The 24,708-nt window shown below is 40.5% G+C and overlaps 1 protein-coding gene across 2 annotated transcripts in view; it reads left to right on the forward strand.

The window, feature by feature from the left end:
- Nucleotides 1–24,708, forward strand: part of DSCAM (DS cell adhesion molecule) — a 404,264-nt gene that overhangs the window by 346,054 nt on the left and 33,502 nt on the right. For both annotated transcript variants that reach the window (XM_059493997.1, XM_059493996.1), the window contains exons 23-28: nt 1,625–1,723; nt 2,297–2,485; nt 4,060–4,350; nt 9,215–9,391; nt 16,780–16,810; nt 23,778–23,893. In XM_059493997.1, the coding sequence (XP_059349980.1) occupies nt 1,625–1,723; nt 2,297–2,485; nt 4,060–4,350; nt 9,215–9,391; nt 16,780–16,810; nt 23,778–23,893 (903 nt within the window). The remainder of the gene's footprint in view (nt 1–1,624; nt 1,724–2,296; nt 2,486–4,059; nt 4,351–9,214; nt 9,392–16,779; nt 16,811–23,777; nt 23,894–24,708) is intronic.

Below are 24,708 nucleotides of genomic sequence, written 5' to 3' on the forward strand. Positions count from 1 at the left end.
ACTCTCTCCCCATGGACTCAGCAAAGTCACTCAGAATAACAGAACAAATCCATCTCACAAAGGGAATTTTCCTTTAGAGTATAAACTGTCTGTTTTGTTTTCTTCAGCCCTGTTTGGCCCTGTGAGGGCAAAAAAAATCAACTTCTCTTTGAAGTAATCCATAGCTGGAAAGCAGCAGACTCTGCCTTACATCAGCACCCATTATTCTGCAGTCTGATGGCTTGAACATGAGTGCAGTGGCGAGCTTTCCCTGGAGTTTCACTCTGCAGGAAAAGCTGTCCCTTAATCACAGGCAAAGCAGGCAATGTTCTCTGGCAGCAGAATGCTGGACACAGCAGGGCAATCTGGATTTCTGTCCTGCCTGGTCATGGGACTGTGTCAGGACAAGGGCAGCTCCTGCCAGCATGGGTCACTGGCACCACCACCCTCTCTGTCCCAGCCAGGGGAGCTGTGGCCATCCTGTTGTCTCTCCTTCCCAGATTTCCATCCCATTTTTGCTGCTGCTTCTTGATCCTTTGCAAGCATGGACACTGTCCATACCTCACTCCTTATTCTTGAGGCAGCAAAGCTCAATTTTCTCCACTTCTCTGACAGTAGAATGTTCCCAGTCCATTTCCCTGTGTCAATTCCTAGTGCCAGATTGCCCTATCCAGTGCAACTTGTTGGATGTGACAGGGCTCCTTCTCTGCCCTTTAATGCTGGAAGAAATTCCTCCTGTAAGGGTGCTGAGGGCCTGGCACAGGGTGCCCAGAGAAGTTGTGGATGCCCCTGGATCCCTGGAAGTGTCCAAGGCCAGGTTGGGCAGGGCTTGGACCAGTCTGGGACAGCGGAAGGTGTCCCTGCCCATGGCACTGAATTGGAATGAGATGACCTTTAAGCTATTTTCCAACCCGAACCATTCCATGATTTTCCTCCAAAGGAAGCTGGGAACTGGGATGTGGATGAGCGTTTAAACCCCTGTTTTATTCCTGCACTCAGTCAGCAGCTGACCCTTGGAGCCCTGATCTTCCATCCCCCATAATGTTTATGGGGAGCAGCAGAGCTGAAGTGCTTCCAGTCTGTGCTGACAGGGTAGGGAATCCTTTATACCAAAAGCCTCAGTGGTTTGGAAGAAGATTGGATCTGCCTCCAGTCACAAATCTATCTATGATATCTAATTAACTCTCACATTTGCACGGGCAGAAGCCCTTGATTTGCACCTTTTTTTCATTTTGCTATAATAGCCTGCACACACAGGAATGAGTGGGGCATCATTTGCAGCAGCACATGTTTCCTGTCACTAAAATTTTATCTTCTCCTCAAAACAGATATCAAAAAAAAATGAAAATTAATGGCTGGGGAGCTCATGTGCCATTGAGGGCTAACGGGACAGATGCAAAAAAATTCAGAGAAAAACAAAGGTTAGGAATTAAAAGACAAAATTGGGCATAAAATTAAATAAAAAAATGAGAGCTTGTCTGTTCTCATCTTAACCAAGGATGTCAGCTAAACAGACACTTTGACAGAAATCATTTGCATTTTTTGCAACTCAAAGCAGCTATTTGATAAATGACTCTTAGAAGTGATTAACATTGTGTCAAACCATTTGATTGCATTTTCTATTTTTAACTATTTTCCCATCTAGTTCCACCAGACCAGCCAAGACTCACTGTATCCAAAACTACATCTTCCTCTATCACTCTTTCCTGGATACCTGGAGACAATGGGGGCAGTTCTATCCGAGGTAATGTAATTCAGGTTAATTGCTGCTTCTTACTAAATTATCATATGTTGATAGGATTAGTAGAAAATTATGAATGGCTCCAAAAAAAAAAAAAAAAAGAAAGAAAAAGGAAAAAAAAAAAAACAAGACAATCTGTATTGCTGTCAACCCTTAATGTGCACTATCATGGTGATAACAGCTTTCAGTAAATTGCAGTTTGTCTTTGTGGTGGTTTATTCACACATTTAATCACTTTCTCCTCAGCTGTTATGACAGTTGCTCTATCTGATTTTCCAAATGTGTAATCTCTAACCACTCATTTTGGAGGGTGCAGGTTCATCATATGTTTGTTACTGATTGAAGGGTCCTTAGAAATATCCATCCTTTTCTTTTCCCCTTGAAGCCATCATAAAAAATTGTACTTAAGCTGTTATCAGAGTGGGCAAAATGCATTGCCTGGTATCTTTCAGTCAGCAGAGAGCTGTATCTTTCCCTGCACATGGGATTTGTTTCAGTTTTATTAGGTCATTAAAATGCCTCCTTGGGTTACCTGAAGGATTTGTGATACCATTTCCATCTGCGCTTTCCCTCCAGGTTACATCCTGCAGTACTCAGAGGATAACAGTGAGCAGTGGGGCAGCTTCCCCATCAGCCCCAGTGAGAGATCCTACAGGCTGGAAACCCTGAAGTGTGGCACCTGGTACAAGTTCACCCTGACTGCCCAGAACGGGGTGGGGCCGGGGCGCATCAGCGAGATCATCGAGGCCAAGACGCTCGGCAAAGGTGAGTTGGTTCTGTGTGTTGTTTCTGCTGTCCATGCAGGGCACCAGCAAAGGAAGGGATGGTGAGGAGGACTCCATGTTCTCAGAAGGCTAATTTATTACTTTTTTACTCTATTTTATATTAAAGAATACTATACTATACTAAAGAATACAGAAAAGATACTTACTGAATGCTAAAAAGATAATAACCAAAACTCGCGACTCTTTCTAGAGTCTTGAGACAGCTTGGCCCTAGTTGACTAATGAGTCAAAACAACTCACAGCAGAAACCAATTAGAAGGTTAATTTATTACTTTATTATACTATTTTCTATTAAAGAAGATTATACTATACTAAAGAATACAGAAAGGATACTTACTGAATGCTAAAAAGATAATAATCCAAACTTGTGAGTCTTTCCAGACTCTCGACACAGCTTGGCACTGATTGGCCATTGAGTCAAAGCAACTCACACCAGAATCCAATCAGAAGGCTATTTTATTACTTTATGATACTATATTATATTAAAGAATAATATACTATAGTAAAGAATACAGAAAAGATACTTACAGAAGCCTAAAAAGATAATGAAAACTCATTACTCTTTCCAGTCTTGACACAGCTTGGCCCCAATTGGCCAATGAGTCAAAACAACTCACAGCAGAATCCAATGAAACAATCACCTGTGGGTAAACAAGCTCCAAACACATTCCACATGAGCACAACACAGGAGAAGCAAATGAGATAAGAATTGTTTTCCTTTTTCTCTGAGGCCTCTTGCTGCCTTTCAACTTCCCAGGAGAAAAACCCTGGGCAAAGGAACCACGTTCAGGAAATGTGATTGCTGCATGGTTCCATCGCCTTTGCCCTTCTAAAGCTCCTGCATTCTGCTGGAGATCCTGGGTTGATGAGAAAACAGGCCTGGATATTTTAATATTTCTGGCTTTGGAAACATTTACATGGCTGTGACAAAAAAGGCTGTGGCTGTGAGACTTGAAGCCCACACAGGCTAATGTTCTGTCATTTTTTCTCTAATAATTTTTTTCTAAGATGGGTTGGCAGATATTTGGTAAGAGGGTGTCTCCACTGTCACAGATTATAGCAATTCCATTTCATTATTTCATTGCCACGAGGAAATTGGCTCTTCTCTTCTTATGAAAATTCAGGGGGTTGTTCATCTGTGTGTTGAAGGAAGACAGGGAATATATTTATGTATAAAGCAAATGGAGCCAGTGTCTGATTTCTGCTCCAAGCCAGTATTGCAGGAGTGTGCAAGCAGCATCCTCTGAACTGGAAAAGTGTCAAAAACAAAGGAAAAGTTTGCATCAAGTTCTGCAAGGCAAAACAAACCATATTTTTTGAATAGATGTTTGGATACTTCTTTTCCATACACTGATTTGAAAATCTGGGTTTGTGAGTCTGGCACAAAGTGGGAAAAAAGATTTAAGAAGGAGGAAGGGGGGAAGTTGAATATATATATACTGAGTTTAAGCTAGAATCGAGGTTGCCCTAGAAATTATTCTCTAGATTTTCTATTTTGAGAGGTTTTATGTGCAATATTAAAGCATTTTATCTGGAATATCCCCCTGCCTCTAGAGCCACAGTTCTCCAAGGAGCAAGAGCTCTTTGCCAGCATCAACACCACGCGGGTGAGGCTGAACCTGATCGGCTGGAACGACGGCGGCTGCCCCATCACCTCCTTCACCCTGGAGTACCGGCCCTTTGGCACCACGGTCTGGACCACGGCCCAGAGGACATCCCTGTCCAAGTCCTACATCCTCTATGACCTCCAGGAGGCCACCTGGTACGAGCTGCAAATGAGGGTGTGCAACAGTGCTGGCTGTGCAGAGAAACAAGCCAAATTTGCCACGCTCAATTATGATGGCAGTAAGTATTTCCTTTAATTTACGCCTCAGATGCTGTTTTACTTGGGTTTCACATGTGATTTTTCTTTTTGCTCATCTATTTTTTCCTCAGAAACAGGAAAAAATATTTTTAAAAAATATCCTTCTATTTTTTCCTCAAAAACCACATTTTGAATCTACCAGCCATGCTGTCAGAGAGGTCAAAGTCTCAAAGATGTAAAATAGCTCCTGATTTCTTGACAGTAGGCTGTCAGGCAGAAAAGAGGAATTGTTTATTTGTCCTCACCTCGGAAAAACTCCAAAGTCAATCAGCCATGAGACACCTAATCATAGGACATTAAAAGTCATTAGTTCCAGTGGTTACAGGGGCCTTTCCTAGTATTTCATGCATCTTTTCCATGAAATTTTAGTCTTCCACGGAATTTGTTCCTGCAGCCATTCACGGGGGTGTCTGGCTTAATTGCTATTCCCTGTGACACAGCCCAAAACTCATTATGGGACACATTGGAGCAGCCAAGCAGGTTGTCCTCTGGGAAAGCCTCTGGATAACATCCTCCAAGGGCAGAGCAATGGCAGTGCAATCATCTCTGCTCACAGACAGGGGACAGTGAAACTAATGGCCATGACAGATGGCTCTGTCATGCCCAGCAGCAGGACACAGACCAGGAGGGAGTTGTTGTTTCATCCCACCTTTCTGCCAGGGGTTACTGCCCACCCTGCAAAACCCAGGACACAAGGACAGGAGCAAACATGCCAGTTTGTCACTCAGTGCAGCTCAGGCGCTGCCAGGCTGGGTGAGAGGGTTGTTGGCTCCATTGTGGGGAAGGGCTGCATTCCTGGCAAAAAGGCAGCACAGATGGCTCCAGATGGCAGCTCTGGATTGCTCCAGTGGGAATTGCCAGAGCTTTTTTGGAGACTTCCAGTGTAAAACCTTGCTGTGTTGCCAGGGGTGTTGTGCTGCGTTGTGCAACCACTTGGCAGATCTGTGGTGTTAAATTAAGCTACAGCACTGGTGAGCGAGTTCAAACAGGAGCTGATGGTTGTGACAGCACCAAACTGGTAATTGTTTGTAACTCTGTGTTGGTAACAGACCTCCACATGAACATCACCACTCATGTACAGCTCAGGGGTCATTCCCAGGCAGAAATGTGGGATATGACTGAGGCAGGTTTAAACCTCAGCACCTGACACATCCTCTGCTGCTATACCAGCCTTGTGCAGGGTACTTGGCAGCTCTTGCAGATAATTAATCACCCTTTGGAAAAACATCATCTTTGGTAAGCTGCCACACAAGTCCACATATTATTTCAGACAGTCTAGAAAAATAAGAGTGAGATCTTCAGCACTCCAGAGGCCCACAGGAAACCAGGATCTGAGCAATTACTTCACAAATGTTCCAGGTTTTTCCAGGCATGTGAAGGACTTGTTTTACTGAGAAGTGTAGCTGTTATCAATAATAATGCTTTCAAGTATTATGAGTTAATTTCTTCTCATTTTACTTAACCTATGCTGGTTTTGTTTTGTTTTCCAATATCTTTCCACAGGCAGCATCCAACTTTCAGTTGTTACATTATCATCACTTCTATTTGATTGGGGCAAACAGTCTTAATCCATACCTTAAAATGAATTTATATAAAAATGCAGATCTAGAGCTTTAAATTTCCATTTGTAGCACTCAAATCAAAACTGTTCTTACAGTGATCCGATGTGAAATGTTGTCAGGCTCTGCTCTTTGATTGGGTGATGATACTTACCCTGGTGTGACCTGCACACCCTTTGATTTTTTATGTTGCCATATAGCATCTTTAAAAGGGATAAAATGCAACAGTAAAAAATATTTGCAGCATTAAATTTCCTGGGCCACTGCTTCTGGTCAGCTAGAAAATTTCCCATTTGTGATATTGCTGGTTTTGTTTGTGAAGTGTGCTTTGCCAGGACTGAATTGTGCCTTAGAGAGGCAGAGTGAGCTCAAATACTGACCCTGAGGTTATGAGAGGAAAACAGAGATGGAAAAGCAAATTTCAGTTTTCAGATTTTCTACATTTGCTAGGTTTGACTCAGAACTGAAATTATAAACTGATGATGATCATCATCATCATCATCATTCTTACAAGTATTTGATACAGAAATTTTTGCTTCCATAGACAGGGAATTTTTGTTTGCATAAAAAATGCTGATGGAAGCTTCTTGGCCAGCCCCACTTTGAGTTCTGTCCCTGCCTCTACCTTTGATTCACCCTGTGATGTGAGATTAGCCCCTTCCAGCTTGCAGGGGCCACAGCTGCCCCTCAGATAAAGCAGATACAAGAGTAGCACTTTGAAGATTAGATAACGCAGCGTATGAAAGTTCTGGGATGCCAAACGCTAAGAGCAAGCTTAGAAGCTTTAGGAGCTTTAAGATAAAGCCTTTGTAAAGTTTGCAGAAATCCCAGAGTTACGTGGTTTTGGGTCACTTTGCTGTGTGTGGGAGGAATATCATGGCTCAGCATCCTCCCCTTCACATCTCCCCCTGTGCTGAATCAGGTCAGAGGGTTAATGACAAACCTACGTGCAGCTTTTTGCTCTCTGTTCATGGGCATTTCAGCAACAATTTCCAGCTTACAGGTTGGCTGACCTGCCTGCCCCTTGTTTTTTTCAGATATTTTTAGCCCTGTGCAGCTGCAGTTGTGGAGAGCTGCAAAGGAGCTTCCCAGCTCAGGGATCAGCTCCTGGGTAGCCCTGGCATTAAATCGGATCAGCTCTAAACTCTGCTAATTGATTCTGACCCACCCAGGCACTCCCTGCCCTGAAGGACACACTCCTGGGTTCACAGGGTGCAGTGGGAGATGCTGCAGCCAAGGGGAAAAGGGGGTCAGAGATATTCCGATTACAATTTCTGTGAGGCACCAATCAGGCTAACAAAGGGTGATGGTGAACCGACCTGGAAAACAAAACAAACCCTCCTCATTTGTCTGGGACTGAGTCCTGAAAAAAGCTTTGACCCTTCTATTCCCAGCAGGCACCTAGAATGACAGCAAATGTTGAAATGTTATTTTCTCCATTTCTCCCAGGATTAATTCTTGGTAATTTCTAACGCAATTGCTGAAAAGCAACAAAGGGGAGATGTGAAAACGTGCAGTATGACTTTTTAATTAAGCTCCAACTGCCTGTTTGCAATGTTATGAGGTTTACATTTGCCTAGAGAGAGGTATGGATAGTGATAATCACATATCTAAACACTTCAGGTTTAAGTGAAATAAGGGCCACTTATCGTTTGATTTAAATCAAAGACATAATTTTAGGTAATCTGGAACCTAATGGTCTCTGTAACTGTAATTCAGAGAAAACTTTGGCCCTTTAGTATCCAGGAGGGTTTAGGAGGATGTGGAGACAGTTATTACTATTACCTCCAGGAGCCTGAAGTTCTTTCCATTTCTTCATCTAATAATTTTATTTGCCTTTAAAGTAGTACAAAATGTGCATCTCAGGGCAAGATGAAAATATCCTGCTGTGTGTTCAAGAAACAGAAAATTAGAAAAAAAAAAAAGAAAGAAAATTATGGAGAAGAACTGCAGTGGAACATTAGAAAAATATTCCAAATGCAATTATAAGAAAACAAATTTTCCAAAGTACCTAATATAGGTTTGGATGGTTGTAGCTTTTCTTTTTATCTTTGTCCCTTTAGGGAGCTGCTCTTCTCTTTATATGCAGCTAAAATAGCTCTTCTGAAAAAAACAGGACTTGGGATTTTACATTTTCACTGTGGTTATGGCACTCACACTGTACTGCATCAGATCTCAGTTTTTATTCTGATACTGTATAGCACATAATGAGATATAACCATATCACTTAATGCAGCAATTAAAATGTTAAAAAGGATGTGCCTGTTTTTCTCTCTCACCCTCCTTTCCTTTTAGCAAGTAAGTAGCCACTTTTATGTTTCAGTAGCTGGTTAAAATTTAATAGCTTCCATCCAAAGTCATCACAGTTCACAATACTTACGTGTTTCTACGCATTTCAAGGAAATCTGCATTTTATAGCCTCATTTGTGGTTGCATTCAGCAGTTTAATAGTAATCAGGAAATGAGTGAGAAGTCTTCCATGACTAAACAGCCTTCCACAGAAGGTGCTGCATTCTTCTCACGTCCCTTAGAGGTAAAGAAGAAAAGAATTGAAAAGTTCAAGTATTATATATCACCAGGAAGCCAGGTATATTCAAAATGCAAATATGTCCCAGAATGAAAAAGTGAGCTGCCTGCCAGTAGCTGGTAGATTCATTTCCCTCATTTCCCTCTCAAAATTTGATTGTTTCTATCCAGCATTACTCTCCTGTTTTACTGATGAGTATAATGTCAGACAGTCTTTAGCAGATTAGTATCAGGTTGGCTGTCTGAATTTCAGATCACTATCACTGCTGCACCCTCAGAACTGATGGCAGAATGTTTCTGTGCAAAGGATTAATCTGATGTATGTGGCACAAAATGAGCTTTGTCAAATGGGTTCCTTGCACAGCATAGCCCAGCAGAAATGTCACAGCAGTGCTATTTCCCCATAATAAGAAATAATAGACATAGGGAGGAATTCTGAGCTCTCTTACAGCTTTTTAATAATTTAATAGGACTCAAAATTAATCATAGTATTTGACTGCGTATCAGGCATGGTTTTCCTTAATCAATGAATGCAATTCTTCTGGATTTCTGATAATCTGTGCAGTCAGTCCCTCATTACCATGAGCCTGGTTATGTGTTTGTGGCCATTAGACACACAAATAAATGTAGCCTCCACCCCAAACAGAAAAATCCAGCTGAGGGTTCTGCCAGCACCTGAAGCAACAAAGTGCTTTATTCCCTGAGAAGTCAATCTTTTGTCCTGGTTTAGAGGCCTCTAATGCCATGCCCCTGTTTGCAGGTACAATCCCTCCTCTCATCAAGTCGGTTGTGCAGAGTGAGGAAGGGCTGGGGACCAACGAAGGGCTGAAGATGCTGGTGACCATCTCCTGCATCTTGGTGGGGGTCTTGCTGCTCTTTGTGATGCTGCTGATCGTCAGGAGGAGGAGGAGGGAGCAGAGGCTGAAGAGGCTGCGAGGTAAGGGGGTGTCTGTGGAACTTTTCTCTACCAGAACATGAAAACAGGAGCGGAGCTGCACATTACTAAAGTGTGCAATCCCCAGCTGGGATCATTTTCCTGCAGTACAGAACAGAGTGTGTGTGTTTTCTGTAGAAATTCCTTTTTCTTTTGCTCAGAAGTTTCTAAAAAAATTATTAATAAATACATTGTTATTATTTTGCATGGGGGAAAGGAAGGTATTTCTCATTAGTTCGCTTTCCTTTTTTTGTTGTTTGTTTGCTTCCCTCAATGAGCTTAAAGTAGATTTTTATTTTGAAGGATGAAATCAGATGTTCTGAAGACAAGGGAATCTCAACTTCCCAGCAGATGCTAACCATTATTTCCAAATTATAAAATGAAAGTAGCCAGATTTTAGTAGGATAGAACACACAACCAGATATTTAGTAGGATGGAACACACAACCAGATTTTTTTTGGAAGCATGAAATCAGATGTTCTGAAGGTGAGGGAATCTCAGTTTTCCAGCAGATGCTAACCATTATTTCCAAATTATAAAATGAAAGTAGCCAGATTTTAGTAGGATAGAACACACAACCAGAGATTCTCAGATTTGTTATCACATTTTCCCCATGATTTTTTATAATAGAACTTGCACAACACTTCATTGTTCACTGACTTTTCATTGTTGCTGATCTGTATTTTCCTCTAATCCTTATTCAAATTCAGTTGCTTGTTATGTGAATAAGATTTAGATCTGTGAATTCATTCAGCTTTATCATTTTTCCAGCAAAAACCCCTGGCTGAGCCACAGCCAAGTTTTTGACCCTTGCAGTCTGACACTGCTGCCCTGTAGCTTTTGCATTGGCAAAAGGTATTTTGGGAAGGTATTTCCTGAAGGTATTTAGGAAAATCCTTTCAAATCTGAACCTGAATTAATAGTAAAACATTTTATCATCTGCAAAAAATAAGCCTAATCTCTTCCAGGAGCCACCAAATTGATTAGTTATTTGTATTTTAACCAAAATGTGATCATGGTACCTATTAAAAGCAGGGCCAGTGCTATGTTTTCCTTCTGACCTTCCTACTTCTCTCTCTTCTGGGTCTAATTTTGTCCTTTGTAAAATATTCTGGAGTTAGAAAAAAGACAGAGGGCATGGGCAAATTCATATATAAAGAAGGACAACCAACCTTATGGTTCATACACAGCCCTGGAAATCAGGACATCTGGATGCTTTAGCTTGTATAATCACTTTTTCTTCAAAACTTTATAAGCCATTTACCTTCCCAGTTTTGGGTTTTTTAATTTAAAAAAAAGTGGTAAAGAAAAAGGAAGTGTTATCTTACCTTCTTAGAAATGCTGTGGAATTCCATCCAGTAATGAGCAGGACATCTCAAGCCCTTTGGCTCTAGAAAGTGACGTTTCTGCACATTATTTTTTCATGGCAATTTACAAGTATTCATAGAATCTTGAGTTACAGTCCCTTGAGGAAGGATGATGATCACTGACCAGGGTGGCTTTTGCATAAAATAAAAATTTTCAGAACTATTTCCTCTCAGAAATTAGGAATTTAGAAAAATATTGGAGCTTCACTTAAACACAGGCCATGGAAAAGATGCCATCAGTACTTTTGATAAAAGAAGTCAGTATTTAAGTACCATTTCTGTAAAAGTTGTGTCTCACTTAGCTGAATTTGTCACACTACAGCTCCACATCCCATCTGGTCCTGTCTTCTCCACAGTACAGAAGTTCTTTTTTGTATCATTTTCAGTCTCCAAGGATATCCTTTCCACATGGTGGTAACCAATTCATTTCTTAATGCTTTAATTGGTAAATGAAACAGATGAATACATTTTAATTTTCCTCTCTAGTTTTCCCATCATTTACACCCTTAACATTTTATCCATTGAGATTATTTGCCAGTTCTCTGATTGCTCTGAAACAGGAAAACATTCCCTGTTGTACAGCCCTGGTTTGTGTTCTTGATGTGTGACTTAATGATCCAGATTATTTTCTTAGCGATCTGGCATTTTCCTTAAATTTCAGCTTGCTTATATTTTAGCTTATATTTTAGCACCAAATTCTTGTATCATTGTCAAACTTTTATCAGATATTATTTTATTTACTCCAGACTACTGATAAATGTCCCACACAAAAAAAAAAATACTGAATAATAATTCAAATTGTGGTCTGAATATGTTGAAATCCTTTTTAAATAGCTGCTGTGTTAATTTTTGCATCATGCTACTTTCTGTTAAAATAGTTTGAGTTACTGAAACTTTGTTTTATGGAAACATAAAAATGATCTTTTACTGTGATTTAATCATATCCCAGTGAGAGCTTTTTTCAATGTCATTAATTCTCAGCAAATTTCAATCTCATTTTTAAAAAATCTACTTTGTTTGCAATGGCTGCTTGACCACAAGTCTGTATTGATTGGCCTAATTTATCCTTTTAATTCATTTCATTAAGCTTCACTCAATTCTTTTTTATTATTATTTTGTGCATTGCCAAGATCAGACTGATAGGACTTCAGGAATTCAGAATTTTTTTGCTCATTCTTTTTGAAGACCGATCCCATGTTTGACATTTTCTGCTCTTCTGGAGCAGAAACTTCATGTTCTAAAAGCTTTCCTGACAATAAGTATTGCTGTTCCAGAGAACTCCTTACTAAGTTTTCTAAAACAAATGTGTGCAAGTTTTCTGAAGTCCTAACTGAAAAATAAATGGTTTACTCTAGTATTTGTTGTGGTTAAATTTATACAATTTTTGAAAGGGAAATAATCACATTATCACTTGGTTTGTATGACCCGGTGGGGTTTCTTTGAGGCACAATATTCTTTTTTCCTAAATCAGGATTTCCTCTACTCTACATCAGCACAATAATCTCCACAGTGGGACCTTCTTAAATAATTTGTGCAAATTACAGGTGTAACTCTTGCTTTGTGGCTGCAGATGTGGTTTTTTTGAACCTGTTTGACAAAGAGGAGAGGGAATTGCAGATTTATTTGCAGCGTGCTCTGCATGCAAACATTTGTGTCCCTGCTTATGAGCAATGGGTTTGAGTTCCCATTTCTGTTGAAGAACAGCAGCCTCTCCATTCTTGATCCACTTGTAATTCAGGAGTTCAGCAGATATTCTCAAAGGGAAGCCTGATGGTTTAATGCTCCTTCTGGCCATTAACCCAGCTCTGCTACTCCTGGAATGGTTTTCCCTTTGTTTTGGAATCCAATTCACCTTAACACAAGCAGAAAGGATCAGCACGGCGTGATAGTTCAGGAGTGGCAGGATGCAATTTAAAACTCCATCACTGTCCCTGATTTCCCAGGGGGCAAAGTGTGTTAAGAATTTTAAAGGTGGCTGTGCCAGCGAAGAAAAGTGATGGCTGTGGCTTTTTTACTGAAGTGATGCTTGGCTGGAGCAGAGATCATCTCCTTCCCTCTGTCACCCCTTCCCAAGCCCTGCTTTCACCATCTCACAACCGGGAGGTGACACGACACAGCCAGGGTTGCTGGATTGTCTTAGAAAGTATCATCAATCAGCTGATCAACAGGGAAAGCAGGAAAAGAAGATTAAAATCTTTGGAAAAATCTCTGAAAAATGCAGGAAAAGCACATTAAAATCTCTGATCATTGGCTTGTGGCAATGACATTTGTCCTGGAGCTGATGGTTTGGACACATGATGTTTTATAGAGGAGTTCCAGTGCAAGGAGGAGCTGGAGCTGCTGCAGAGCCCAGAGGAGGCTCCAGGATGGGCAGAGGATGGAGCAGCTCTGCTGGCAGGAAAGGCTGGCACAGCTGGCATTGCTCACCTGCACAGGAGAAGCTTTGGGCTGAGCTCAGGGTGGCCTTGCAGGGCCTGGAGGAGCCCCAGGAAAGCTGGAGAGAGACAATTGCCAGGGGATGCAGGGACAGCACACAGGGAATGGCTCCCAGTGCCAGAGGGCAGAACTGGGTGGGATATTAGGTAGAAATTCTTCCCTAGGATGGTGGTGAAACATTGGAATAGGGTGCCCAGAGATTTTGTGGCTGTCCCTGGGGTGCCCAAGGCCAGGTTGGACACTGGTGCTTGAAGCAGCCTGGGACAGTGGAAGATGTCCCTGCCATGGCAGGGGTGGGATGATGGGATGAGATGATCTTTAAGGTCCCTTCCATCCAAACCCATTCCATGATTCTTTAACATTCACTTTTAAGCTTCTGGATTTTGGTTTGATGGATACAGAGGAACCCTTTATATTCCTGCCAGCTTTGTTTTTGTCCCATTCCACACCAAGCTGTGTGCCCATCATTAACTCCAGCAGTTCTGCTCACCCTGCTTGGATAATTAACAAATTTAAAGTCAGCTGATTGAGTTTTTTCCCTTCAGTAATTCCTCATTCGGCTTTTGACAGATTACATGATCTTGCTGATGCCTCATATTATTTTTTACTGAAGGTGCACAATCTCCTGTGCATCTGTTTAACCAAGGATCAATGTGTGTTAACAAGCATGTCTGTGCCATGTACATGAATTTGTGTGACTTTTTCTCCAGATGTAGCATGGAAATCATCTGTGTGCTGGGCAACACCTGAGAACATCTGAGAGAGATTGTTTGCCATTTAAGCCTGATAAAAAAGTTATTAAAAGCAAACTGAAGTACATTGTAATAATTTTCGACTTTGTTCTTTCTGCTTTTCTTGAGTTGTGAATTCCTTGCACAAATACCTACAGACTTCACTTAAGGAGGCAGCAATTGCTTCAAAAAGCTGCTGGCTGAATGAAAACAATATTTGCATATTAAACCACCCTGATTATGTGTGCCAGAGGGAGAATGTGTGCACAGGGTCTTCATGATCCTGGTGCTGCTGGAATAGCAAAAAGCATCATAAAATTTGCTAAAAACAACCCCATTACTTGCAACCAGTGTCATTATTATCATTGTGTTGTTTGTTTGGCTTTTTTGTATTCTTCTGAAGAAATTTGTCCCTTCCTGGGTTTTTGGAAGTCAGTAACAAAACTCCTTTGGGAGCAGCAGTGTTGGTCTTTTGGTTTATGACTGATGGCAGAGAGATTGTCATCTATTAGGCACTGCCACTTCCAGGTGTTAATGGCAAAGAAAATCTCATCCCAGGTGAAAAATAGGAATTCTGAGTGCCCAAAATAAATGTTTGGTTTAGATGAGGCACCCCAGATAAACCATCCTTCCCTCCACCATGAATCTTCCATGCTTTGTGCTGGAAAGGGATGGAGGAAGGTTAAAAATGAAGCAGTGGAGCAAACAGAGCTAGAGGGAGCACGGAATTCCAGCTTCTCCAGTGGTAGGTGAGGAAAAAAGCCTAAGAGGGGCAAGCTGGCACTGTGTCAGATAAATACAATTCAGAAAAGTGGATAAAAGGGGTTTTGCTGAGATTTTTAATGAATAAAACAGCCCTCTGTCCATTCCTTCAAAAAATGAGTACAACACAAGCTATAGAGTTGTATTAAGATGTGGCTTGTTTCTGCCTGCATCCTTGGCATTTGAAAGGCAGGATGTTTAATAGGATCACAAGTAAGGAAATTGTTGTAGGTGTTGCAGACCTAAAAGGTGATTGAGGAATAAAAAAGGTAGGATGGAGAAAACAAAGATAAATTCAGTAAATGTCTTGGCAGGTGCTGATAGATTTACAAGAAGCAGATAAAAGAAGAAATGTAAACTTCCATATAAGAGTTGTTTGAAGACTTAGAACTTGGAATTGCTTTCTTCTCAGATTTGCTTCACTTGGTTACACAAAAGGCTGCTTTGTTGCTGTGTGATAAACTTAAGGACTTGGGAATCAGCATTTAGAGTGAGTTTGTTTAGCAGCAGACTGCAGGAGAACAAAGCAGAGCTGCCTGTTTTTGCTGGGTGATACCACAGAAATTCGTGTATTATGTTGATAAAGTTTTACAGAAGCCTACCTGAAAATCCAAGCTTCAACTCTGCCTTTTGAACTAAGTATTGAAATAATTATAGCCCCAAAGGATTCTCTGCCAATAACAGCAGCAATGACAAGAACAGGAGGAATATTTTTCCTTCAGCAGTGTCTTATTTTGCAGGGGTGATCCGTGTGGGAATGAACACTCCTCTGTTTCATGTGTAGCCATACTCTGAAGGCCCAGCAGTATTTTGAATTATTGCTAGTGGGAAAATATTCATATTTGAGTGCAACCAAGCAAGTTTGTGCCTGGGGAAGTTCAGGTTGGACACCAGGAGGAATTCCATCCTGGAAAGGGAGCTCAGGCCTTGGCAGGGGCTGCCCAGGGAGCTTTGCAGTGCCCATCCCTGCAGGTGTGCCCTGGAGGTGGCACCGAGTGCTCTGGGCTGGGGACAAGGTGGGGATCAGGCACAACTGGGACTCTTGGAGGTCTTTTCCAACCTCAGGGAGTCTGTGATTCTAATTTGACTCCTTGGAGCCCTCCCTTGCTCACATCTGGTTTGGAATTGACAGGTTGACACCTGCTCATCTTTCAGGTTTTGTGTGTTTGAAATGGCTTTCGAGCCATTTCAAAAAAGTCTTTTTTTCTAGCTCTGTGGTCAAATAAGAAGTCAAAATTTTTCAGCTCTGGTTTTTAAGGTTGTTTATTTTTCTTTATCTGTTATCTTCTTTTTCTGACTTGTTGAGGTTTGTTTGGCAGGTCGGTTTGTGGCACACTCTTCATTTTTGGGGTGGTGTTAGTTTTTTATGTTAAGAATTACGTGTATTTTATTTATAATAATCTTCTAATACTTATTACCTATGTTAGACAGTGTCTTTACTTTAAACTAATCTAAAAGTGCCACCATCACAGCAGAAGATGGAGGACAAGAAGAAGAAGAAGGAGGACAGGACACACTTAGATTCTTTTATCTTGCTTCTTGAACCTCCATTCTAAGTCCCTAAAATTTTACTTTCTTACTGTATGACAAATTAACTATTATTCTATTCAAACTTTTGTGATTTGTAAATTTTCATACAAAGTTGGTAATTCTTTCCATGGGCTAAAATCAAAGACACAGGTGCCTTTGACTTTGTGCCAAGGTCTTTGAGCCCCTTGCCAGGGTCTCGAGCTGTTTTCTTGCCTTTTCTTCTTCCTTCACCTGTTCATTTGCTACCCATAGCATGAAAGAACTGAGATCCTCATTATTTGTTAAATTGTTCCTATTTCTAAAATGTTTATGTAGCTTTTTTCTAATTAAGCCAGTGGTAACTCGTATTTCTCTTACCATCTTTGGTACTACTGAGGAACTAAACAGGATTGTTTGGGGTAGAAATGCAATTTCAGCAGAAGTAGGAACTTTGAGACACTTTTATTCTTGCCATTGATCTGGAAACAATTGTGCTGTTACACATGGCTGATTCAGATCACTTATTAATAATGCATCTCTCAAATAGATTTTCATTTGTGATGATATTTCTTCTGTTTTCTTCTAGATGCAAAGAGTTTGGCTGAAATGCTTATGAGGTAAGAACAAATTTAATTTTATTGTATTTTTTAAACTGAAAAATGTCTGTTAATTATAGCATCATATTTCAGAATTGTTAGAGGGACAAATGGAGAAGTAAACTCTTTATTCCTAAACCCTTTTCCAAAACACACCATTTGTCTGTCTGTTAGAACTGTGATGCACTGGTGGTCAGACATGAGAGAAAGAAAACGCTTTGTGGATAGTGTGAGGAGCTAAAATTATAAAAAAACCCAATAACTTGTGTGAGATTAATTCATAGAAGCTATGTAGGTCCATTTGGGCATTTTTCCCACTCTGAAAAACGTTTTCATAATATGTATCAAAGTAATTGCTCTTCAGAGATCATCTGATTAAAGGCAATAAATTTCTGGATGTGAATATCTCTAAACTTTGCAGCTCTGTTTATGTAATTCACTGTTGTTAGCTGCCTATACCCAAAGGTATAAAAGAGCAGGTAAATCCATTTATTATTTTTCACTTCTGTTCCATCAGCTCAGCATTCAGAAATCTAATTCAGTTGTTGAATTGCATCATAATGACTATTCTGGCACCACAATTCTTTCAAAGATGGAAATTTCATAACTTCAATGTTTATTGTTTTGTCTAGGGAAAATATTGAACTTTAGAACTGCTGCATATATTTGAAACTGGGATTGCCAAGGGATTATTTTTGAGTTCAAATGAATTTGGGGTTGCTAGAAAATATATTTTATATTCCAGCAACAAATTTGAGAGTGTCATAGATATTTCACCACACGAAACACACTCCAAACTTCCTCACCCGTGATAAATTTCACTATTGTCAGAATAAACTCAGCAAAGACATGGTGACAGATGGGTTTGGTGTAAATTCAGCTCTATGCCATCATATCTGAATAAACCCAGTGATGTTAACAGGACTGGTCATGCAGTCCAGGTCATCCCCTCTCTGGCTGCCCCTGGCAGAAAATTGTGGGGTTCAGCAGTTTTGGAGACATTTGCCCTGGTGGTTTCTGGTGCCACAGAAGACAGCACAGATCAGCACTCACAGCAAATCTGTTCCCTTGATGCCTTGGGAAGGCTGACCTAGAGCAGAGCTAAAGAATAAAGCAGGGATTTATTCACAGCATCTCCTCCATGGATGCACCTTGGGCAGCACCAGAGCCCAGCCAGGGCTGCACCCAAGATGAACCAAACTGGTCCCAAAATGAACCCAAGATGAACCCAAAATTGTCACAAATTGAACCCAAGATGAACCCAAAATGGTCACAAAATAAACCCAAGATGAACCCAAAATCGTTACAAAATAAACCCAATATGAACCAAAATGGTCCCAAAATGAACCCAAGATGAACCAAAATGGTCCCAAATGAACCCAAGATGAACCCAAAATTGTCACAAATTGAACCCAAGATGAACCCAAAATGGTCACAAAATAAACCCAAGATGAACCAAAATGGCCCCAAAATGCACGGCCGGGCACGGGCTCTGTCCCTGGGATCAGTTCTGCTCCATTTGCACCTTGCAGTTCATTGTCCCATTGCAGCTTTAGCCCTGCAGTCCCACCCTGCTTGTTTTTCTCTCTCCAGCCCACGGGGTTTGTGCTCCTGGGCTGAGATTTGGCTCATTTGTCCTTGGTGCCCAGCTGGAGCAGGAATTGTTTTGTCTCCCTGCTCTGTGCACAGAGCTCAGCATCCCCTGATATGAAGCCCAGACCCACACACTAAAGCAGCACAGAACCTGAAAAATAGAAAAGCAAAAACCTGAGGCATCACACTAAAAAAAAATCAGCAGGAAGCAGCTGAAACCCCTGCATGGAGATTTTCAGTCCTGTGGCAGCCACCCAGAGCCTCTGCAAAGCTGGAACGCTCTGCCCCAGCCCTGGCTGGCTTCACAGGCCTCGCCACCTCTTCTGCAAGGCCATTTCACAGCCTCGCTCCTCTGACTGGTTTTTGGTGAAATTTTCCTTAGAAAACTTCACTCAACTTCCCTCAGAAGTGCCCTGCTTTTACCCACTTTTTCCTTTGCTGATGGTCACCAAATTAAGGAATTTTTGTCCTCCCTGCCTGATGTATTCAGGGAGCAGCCAGGTCCCCTCTCAGTCCTTGGTTTAGAGGTGTTTTTCCAGGTAACTCACCTGCCACCATTTCATTTGGATTTTCCTCTCACATGGTCATCAAATCAGTTCCTCTCATCTGATTTATTGACAAATAATCCTGGTTTTATCACATAAGCATATTTTGTATTTCTTTTCTAAAAGTTTAAACAAAGGCAAATGACTGTTAAATCACAACTTCAGAGGAAATGGGGGATATAGGCTTTTATTTACAGACATGTCAGAATGGAGAACTCTCATTTATGACAAATCTGTGAAATAAATTCAACCAAAACCTGAGCTACCAACAAACAACAGATGTTCCTGAAGATGTAGCATGTGAATAATCAAAGGATAATAAGCCCTCTCCAAAACAACAGTCACATATGATAAAGCCCCTTTATATCTTTATATTTTATATATTTTATATATATTTATATTTTATATATATTATATTTTAATATATTTATCTTTTTATATATTTATATATGTTTAAATATAAATATATTTTTATATTTTATTTTTATATTTTTATCTTTTATATTTTATATTTATTATTTCACCAAAATCTGCAATGATAAAACCATCAAGAAAGGGGGTATTTGGGGAGAGGGCAGACAAGATGATTCCCTGCTTGGTAGGAAGGTGTGAGGCCTGGAGAGAGCTCTGTGTATCTTTCCCTTTGAGGAGATTTTCAGGAGTATGTGTAAAGAGGATTAAAAACAGAGCTTTAGTCTCTGCTTTGAGAGTCCCTGGCTTTGGCTGTGTAAGTCAAATGTCTGTGGAGCAGGATAAGTCAGCAGTTTAATGGGAATTGCACAACTCATTGTTGATACCTCACATTCACAAATAAAAATCCCTGCTGTTGGATAAGCACAGCTTTTTTATGTTAATTTTGGGTGAAAGCATCAGTCCAGCCACACTTTTTGTAACAGTTCACTGTGAATCTATTTAGCCATTCACTGAATTTTAAAATTTTGAACACAGGATGAAGAATCTTTTATCCCCAAATATTCTGATTTAGTTTCCCATATGTTTTTACAACAAACTGTGGACTCTTTCAAAATGCCCTGTACAATGCACTTGCTCTGGAAAAGGCATTTTTATCCACAGAATCAACATAAAAGCTGCACTCAGACCAAACACCTGCCCAAATACCTGTTTTAAATAGTGACAAAAGCAGCAACTTTAGCAGAGTAAAAGAATACAGCAAATTAATGAGAATACTGAGGGATTCTTCAGAATTGAGAAATCTTTGAGGAGATCTCATTGAGGCATTTTTCATTTCCTGGAAGGAGCTTAGGAAAAGGAGAGGGACTTTTAATGTGGGCAGACAGTGACAGGAAAAGGAACAAGTGTGGTGGTGTTCACAGGGGTCCCAGGACGAGGGAGGAGATGAGAATCTTGGCTCCATGTTTCAGAAGGCTGATTTATTTATTTTATGATATATATTAAAGAAAATGATATATTATAACTATACTAAAAGAATAGAAGAAAGGATTTCATCAGAAGTCTTGCAAGGAATAGAAAGGAATGGAATGATAATAAAATCTTGTGACTGACCAGAGAGTCCAAGCCAGCTGACTGTGATTGGCCATTAATTAAAAACAACCACATGAGACCAATGAAAGATGCACCTGTTGCATTCCACAGCAGCAGATAATCATCGTTTACATTTCATTTCTGAGGCCTCTCAGCTTCTCAGGAGAAAATGATCCTGGCAAAAGGATTTGTCATAAAATATGTCCGTGACAGGCAAGGGTTTTAAACTGAAAGAGGGGAGGTTTAATTAAATATTAGGAAGAAATTCTTTACTCAGAGGGCAGTGAGGCACTGGAACATGTTGTGCAGAAATGCTGTGGATCCTTCATGCCTGGAAGTGTCCAAGGCCAGGCTGGACAGGGCTTGGAGCACCCTGGGATTGTAGGAGAAGTCCCTGCCCATGGCATAGGGTTGGGATGAGCTGATCTTTAAGATCTTTTCCAACCCAAGCCATGATTCTGTGATTCTGTGCCCCAGTCTCCTGACAGACTCCCAGTGCCTAAAGATTTGAAGCTCAGAGATTCTTTGAACCAGAGGAAATTAATTCTATTATATACATATCCTTACAAGGTCTGATAAGTTAAAAAAAAAAAAAAAAAAACCACATGCTTATGTTTGGGGATTTTATGTCTGTAAATATTAAAAAATAAAGATAAATACATTTTATCCCTTTAAAGAATTAATCATTGGACTCCTCATCCACCAAACCATTAAAATATTTTTGCCTGAATTTAGTTTAGGAAGCTTCAAAAGCGAAACCTTCTTTGCCCCATTTCCAAGCCCTAGAGGCTCTTCATTGCTGTTGGCACTTTAGGATTTTATAACTTGAAAGCTGAGCTGTTGTGGTCTGAAAAAAAAAAAAAAAAGGATTCCAAATTCCCTGAGCCAGAATGAGACAGCATCCTTTAATCAGCAACAACCCCCTTGCTTCTGCCAGCTGCCTGTGCTGTGTTTGGACACCCCATGTCACTGCTGCATGCAGGGGAATTAATTAGCTCAGCAAGGAGGAGGAGAGGCAGCCCACAAACCAAGGAATAGCTCTCAAGATCAGCAGGGAATATTCCTGAATAGAGAGAGGCCTGAGTTCCAGTTCTGGCTTGAAAAACCTCCCACTTATTTTGCATGGAGCTGTCCCTGCAGCCAAGGTTGGGATTGGGAATTCTCTCTTGTCAGGTGAGCAGTGAAACTGCAAATCTGGGGAAAACTCTGCTCCTGCTCCCTGCGGTCCAAACAATGCTTCCAGGGTTGGTTGAGTACTTTCTAATAATGGAAATACACAGCATTCACCCTGCTGAAGAGCTCTGGCATTCTGGGATCTGCATTCTCTGATCCCATCCCTCTGTCTCCTGCTTCCCCAGTGGGTGCAGAGGAGTGCAGGGATGCATATCCCAGACTCAGTTATGGACTGCACAGATGTATCTGACTCTGTGTGTCCTGTAACTACTGGATTATTGAAATTGGACATTAAAAAAAAAATCAGTTTCCCTCTTTAAACTGAAAGAAGGCAGGTTCAGATTAAATATTAGGAAAATAATCTTTACTCAGAGGGCAGTGAGGCACTGGAACAGGTGCTCTGCATTTGCTCTACAACTTTGGGCAAATCCAGAGCAGTCCAACTTCCCAAGGACCTGCATCCAAGCATATTTGGCATGCAGATAAAATATTACTGTCTGATTCTCTTAACATTTCAGCAACTTGAGTGGCATCCACTCCATGCAGAGACTTAGAGAACACCAGTGTGGAATTTATCTGCATTTGACAATACTACATCTTTGAAAATTTATGTTTTTTAGTAAGACCTGTGATGACCATTCTCCTCTGATTATATATGAAGAAAAGCCTGGAAGCCCTTGGGAGGCTATCCTGATATTTTGCTCCCTTGATGATTGAATGAGGCACCAGTTGTGTCCTGTTTGAATGTATTTCAAATATCCATGTGTATGTCATGGGAGCAGCACCATCTAATCACCCAGGAGAAGAGAGACGTTAAATTTGGGATGTACAGATGGTGTTAATGATGTTGGGGACCACAACAGCAGGAAACCTGGAGGTGAAAATCAGAGAGGTGCTCCCAGGTGCCTTGAGGATCTAACCCTTGGATTTGGAGCAGAACCACTGACCACATGGCTGGAAAATTCCTCCAAAAAGAGTCTCTAGGAGAATGTCCAAACTTGAGGTAATCAGGGCTTGCTGATGTGGAGGCACAGCAGGAAGTTAACACAAATTTCCTGGAGATGTGGGTTCATCCCACGTGGATTAATCTCCTGTGCTCTCAGAAGAACTGAGCTTATCCCTTTAACAGTCCTCTGCTGCTTCCATTAACAGCAGTAATTCACTGCCAAAGCAGAATTAAAGTGAGTGATCTGCAGCTATTTTACACTAGAAAATGAGAAAGTGAGCCTCCACTTGGATCTTTCAGCTTTTTGAAGCCTGAGCACCTGGATCACGCTGCTGGCTGATTTGTCTCAACTCTCCACAGCCTCCCTGCATGGAGTATTTGCAAATATTTCATTTCATCCAGAGATTAATTACATCTAAAAGGGCAAAATGTTCCTGTTTAATGCAATCTGAAGGTTTTTTTGGTGCAAGCTCTGTGCTAGAAATGACTGTGGCACTTGGTTTTACCATCCATTTTCATTTGCTTTTGGTAGACAGCTCATTTAAGAAGTCATTTTCTGGTACACAAACTTCAAAATGAAATTGTTTCAATTTGCATGATGATAAAATAATTGGTTTATGTTCTTTTTTAGATTATTGCATCAATCAATTAGACATAATCCACAAATGTAAACAAGACTTGCAATTTTTGTTTTGGAACATCAATGGGACTAAAGCCTTTATTTATTTTATGCAATCTATTAATAGTATGCCTAGTTATTAATTTGCTTTTTCATTTATCAGTGGAATTAATATTTGAAACCTAGCTAATTAAAAATAATGAAAAGATAAAAAAACAATTAGAAATTACTCAAGACATCATTTTCCCACCAACCTGTTTGATCATCTGCTTGTTGCTTTATTCAGATTAATGAGGAGGGAAAGGAAAGATCCATCTTCCAAAGTGTTTTTATTAATTTCATTATGACAGCCCTTGAAGAAAACTGTGTGAAATTCTCAGGTTCCTGCTGATGGAGGACAGACCACATCCCTCCACACTGTGCATTCATGCCATGTGCAATAAATTAATACAATTGTTCTGAAGAGGGCAAAATCAAATGTATGAGTGGTTTCTGCTGATTATGGTCACATTGGTGTTTTTGAGCTGGACAGATTGAAAATGAGGAAGTTTGCAAATATCTTTTCATTTAGGCTGACTGTTAATGTCCTCACTTCTCTTTTGTTTTCAGCAAGAACACCAGGACATCAGACACACTTAACAAGCAGCAGCAAACACTGAGGATGCACATAGACATTCCCAGAGCCCAGCTGCTGATAGAGGAGAGAGACACCATGGAGACCATTGGTAAATCTGAGATTTTTTCCCCCTGGTTAATGTAACAGGTTCTTTTAGGTGGAATTCCTTTTCTCCACACCCTTTCCCTACTGCACACATCAAGAGAAAAGAGCTACAAAGTCATTTGAAAACTGAACTGGGTTTATTTTCCCTCCCCTTTGAGTCATTTCCCACTAAATGTAATCTCAGTATAGGATCTAAAATAATGCAGGGCATTAGGAAAATGAAACTGTTGGAAAGAGTTTCTTGAAGAAAATGGAATTGAGGACTGGCAGTTTTATGATTTTCATTCTGATTTCTCATTTGGCTCTGCCTAGGCAGTTGGATCACTGACATTACTTAAAGGGAAAATGAAATTCTGAAACTGCACTCATAGTAGCTAAAGATTTGCTACAGCTAACTTTTAAAACTTACATGTTGCATACTATGTCCACCTGTTCATAGCACATGATATTTCAACATTTTGATCAGTTTTCAGCTTCTGTGTATCCATGTAAAATCCAAATCTAAATTGTTTGATGTTACAGAGAACAAGATTTCTCATGGGGCTGGCACTTAACTGAAGTGTCAGGAGAAATAGAATTGTTTGGTGTTGGGGTTTTTTTTTTTCCCAAATAATTTAAAAATATCTGGAAACTCAGAATAGAAATGGAGCCTGATGTCGTGACTGCATGAGCACACACTGTGACTCCTGATTGACCTTGTTAGACTCCTAACTTTACATTTTTTGGATAAAAATCTGTTTAAAAGAAGCTGACAGTGTAACAGCATCCAGGGATGGTGTGGCCAGAGAGCAAAGTCAGGAAACTGAGAGCAGCATCTCT

Source organism: Ammospiza nelsoni, chromosome 2 (genome assembly GCF_027579445.1).
Source record: "Ammospiza nelsoni isolate bAmmNel1 chromosome 2, bAmmNel1.pri, whole genome shotgun sequence".
In the NCBI taxonomy this organism is placed as follows: domain Eukaryota; kingdom Metazoa; phylum Chordata; class Aves; order Passeriformes; family Passerellidae; genus Ammospiza; species Ammospiza nelsoni.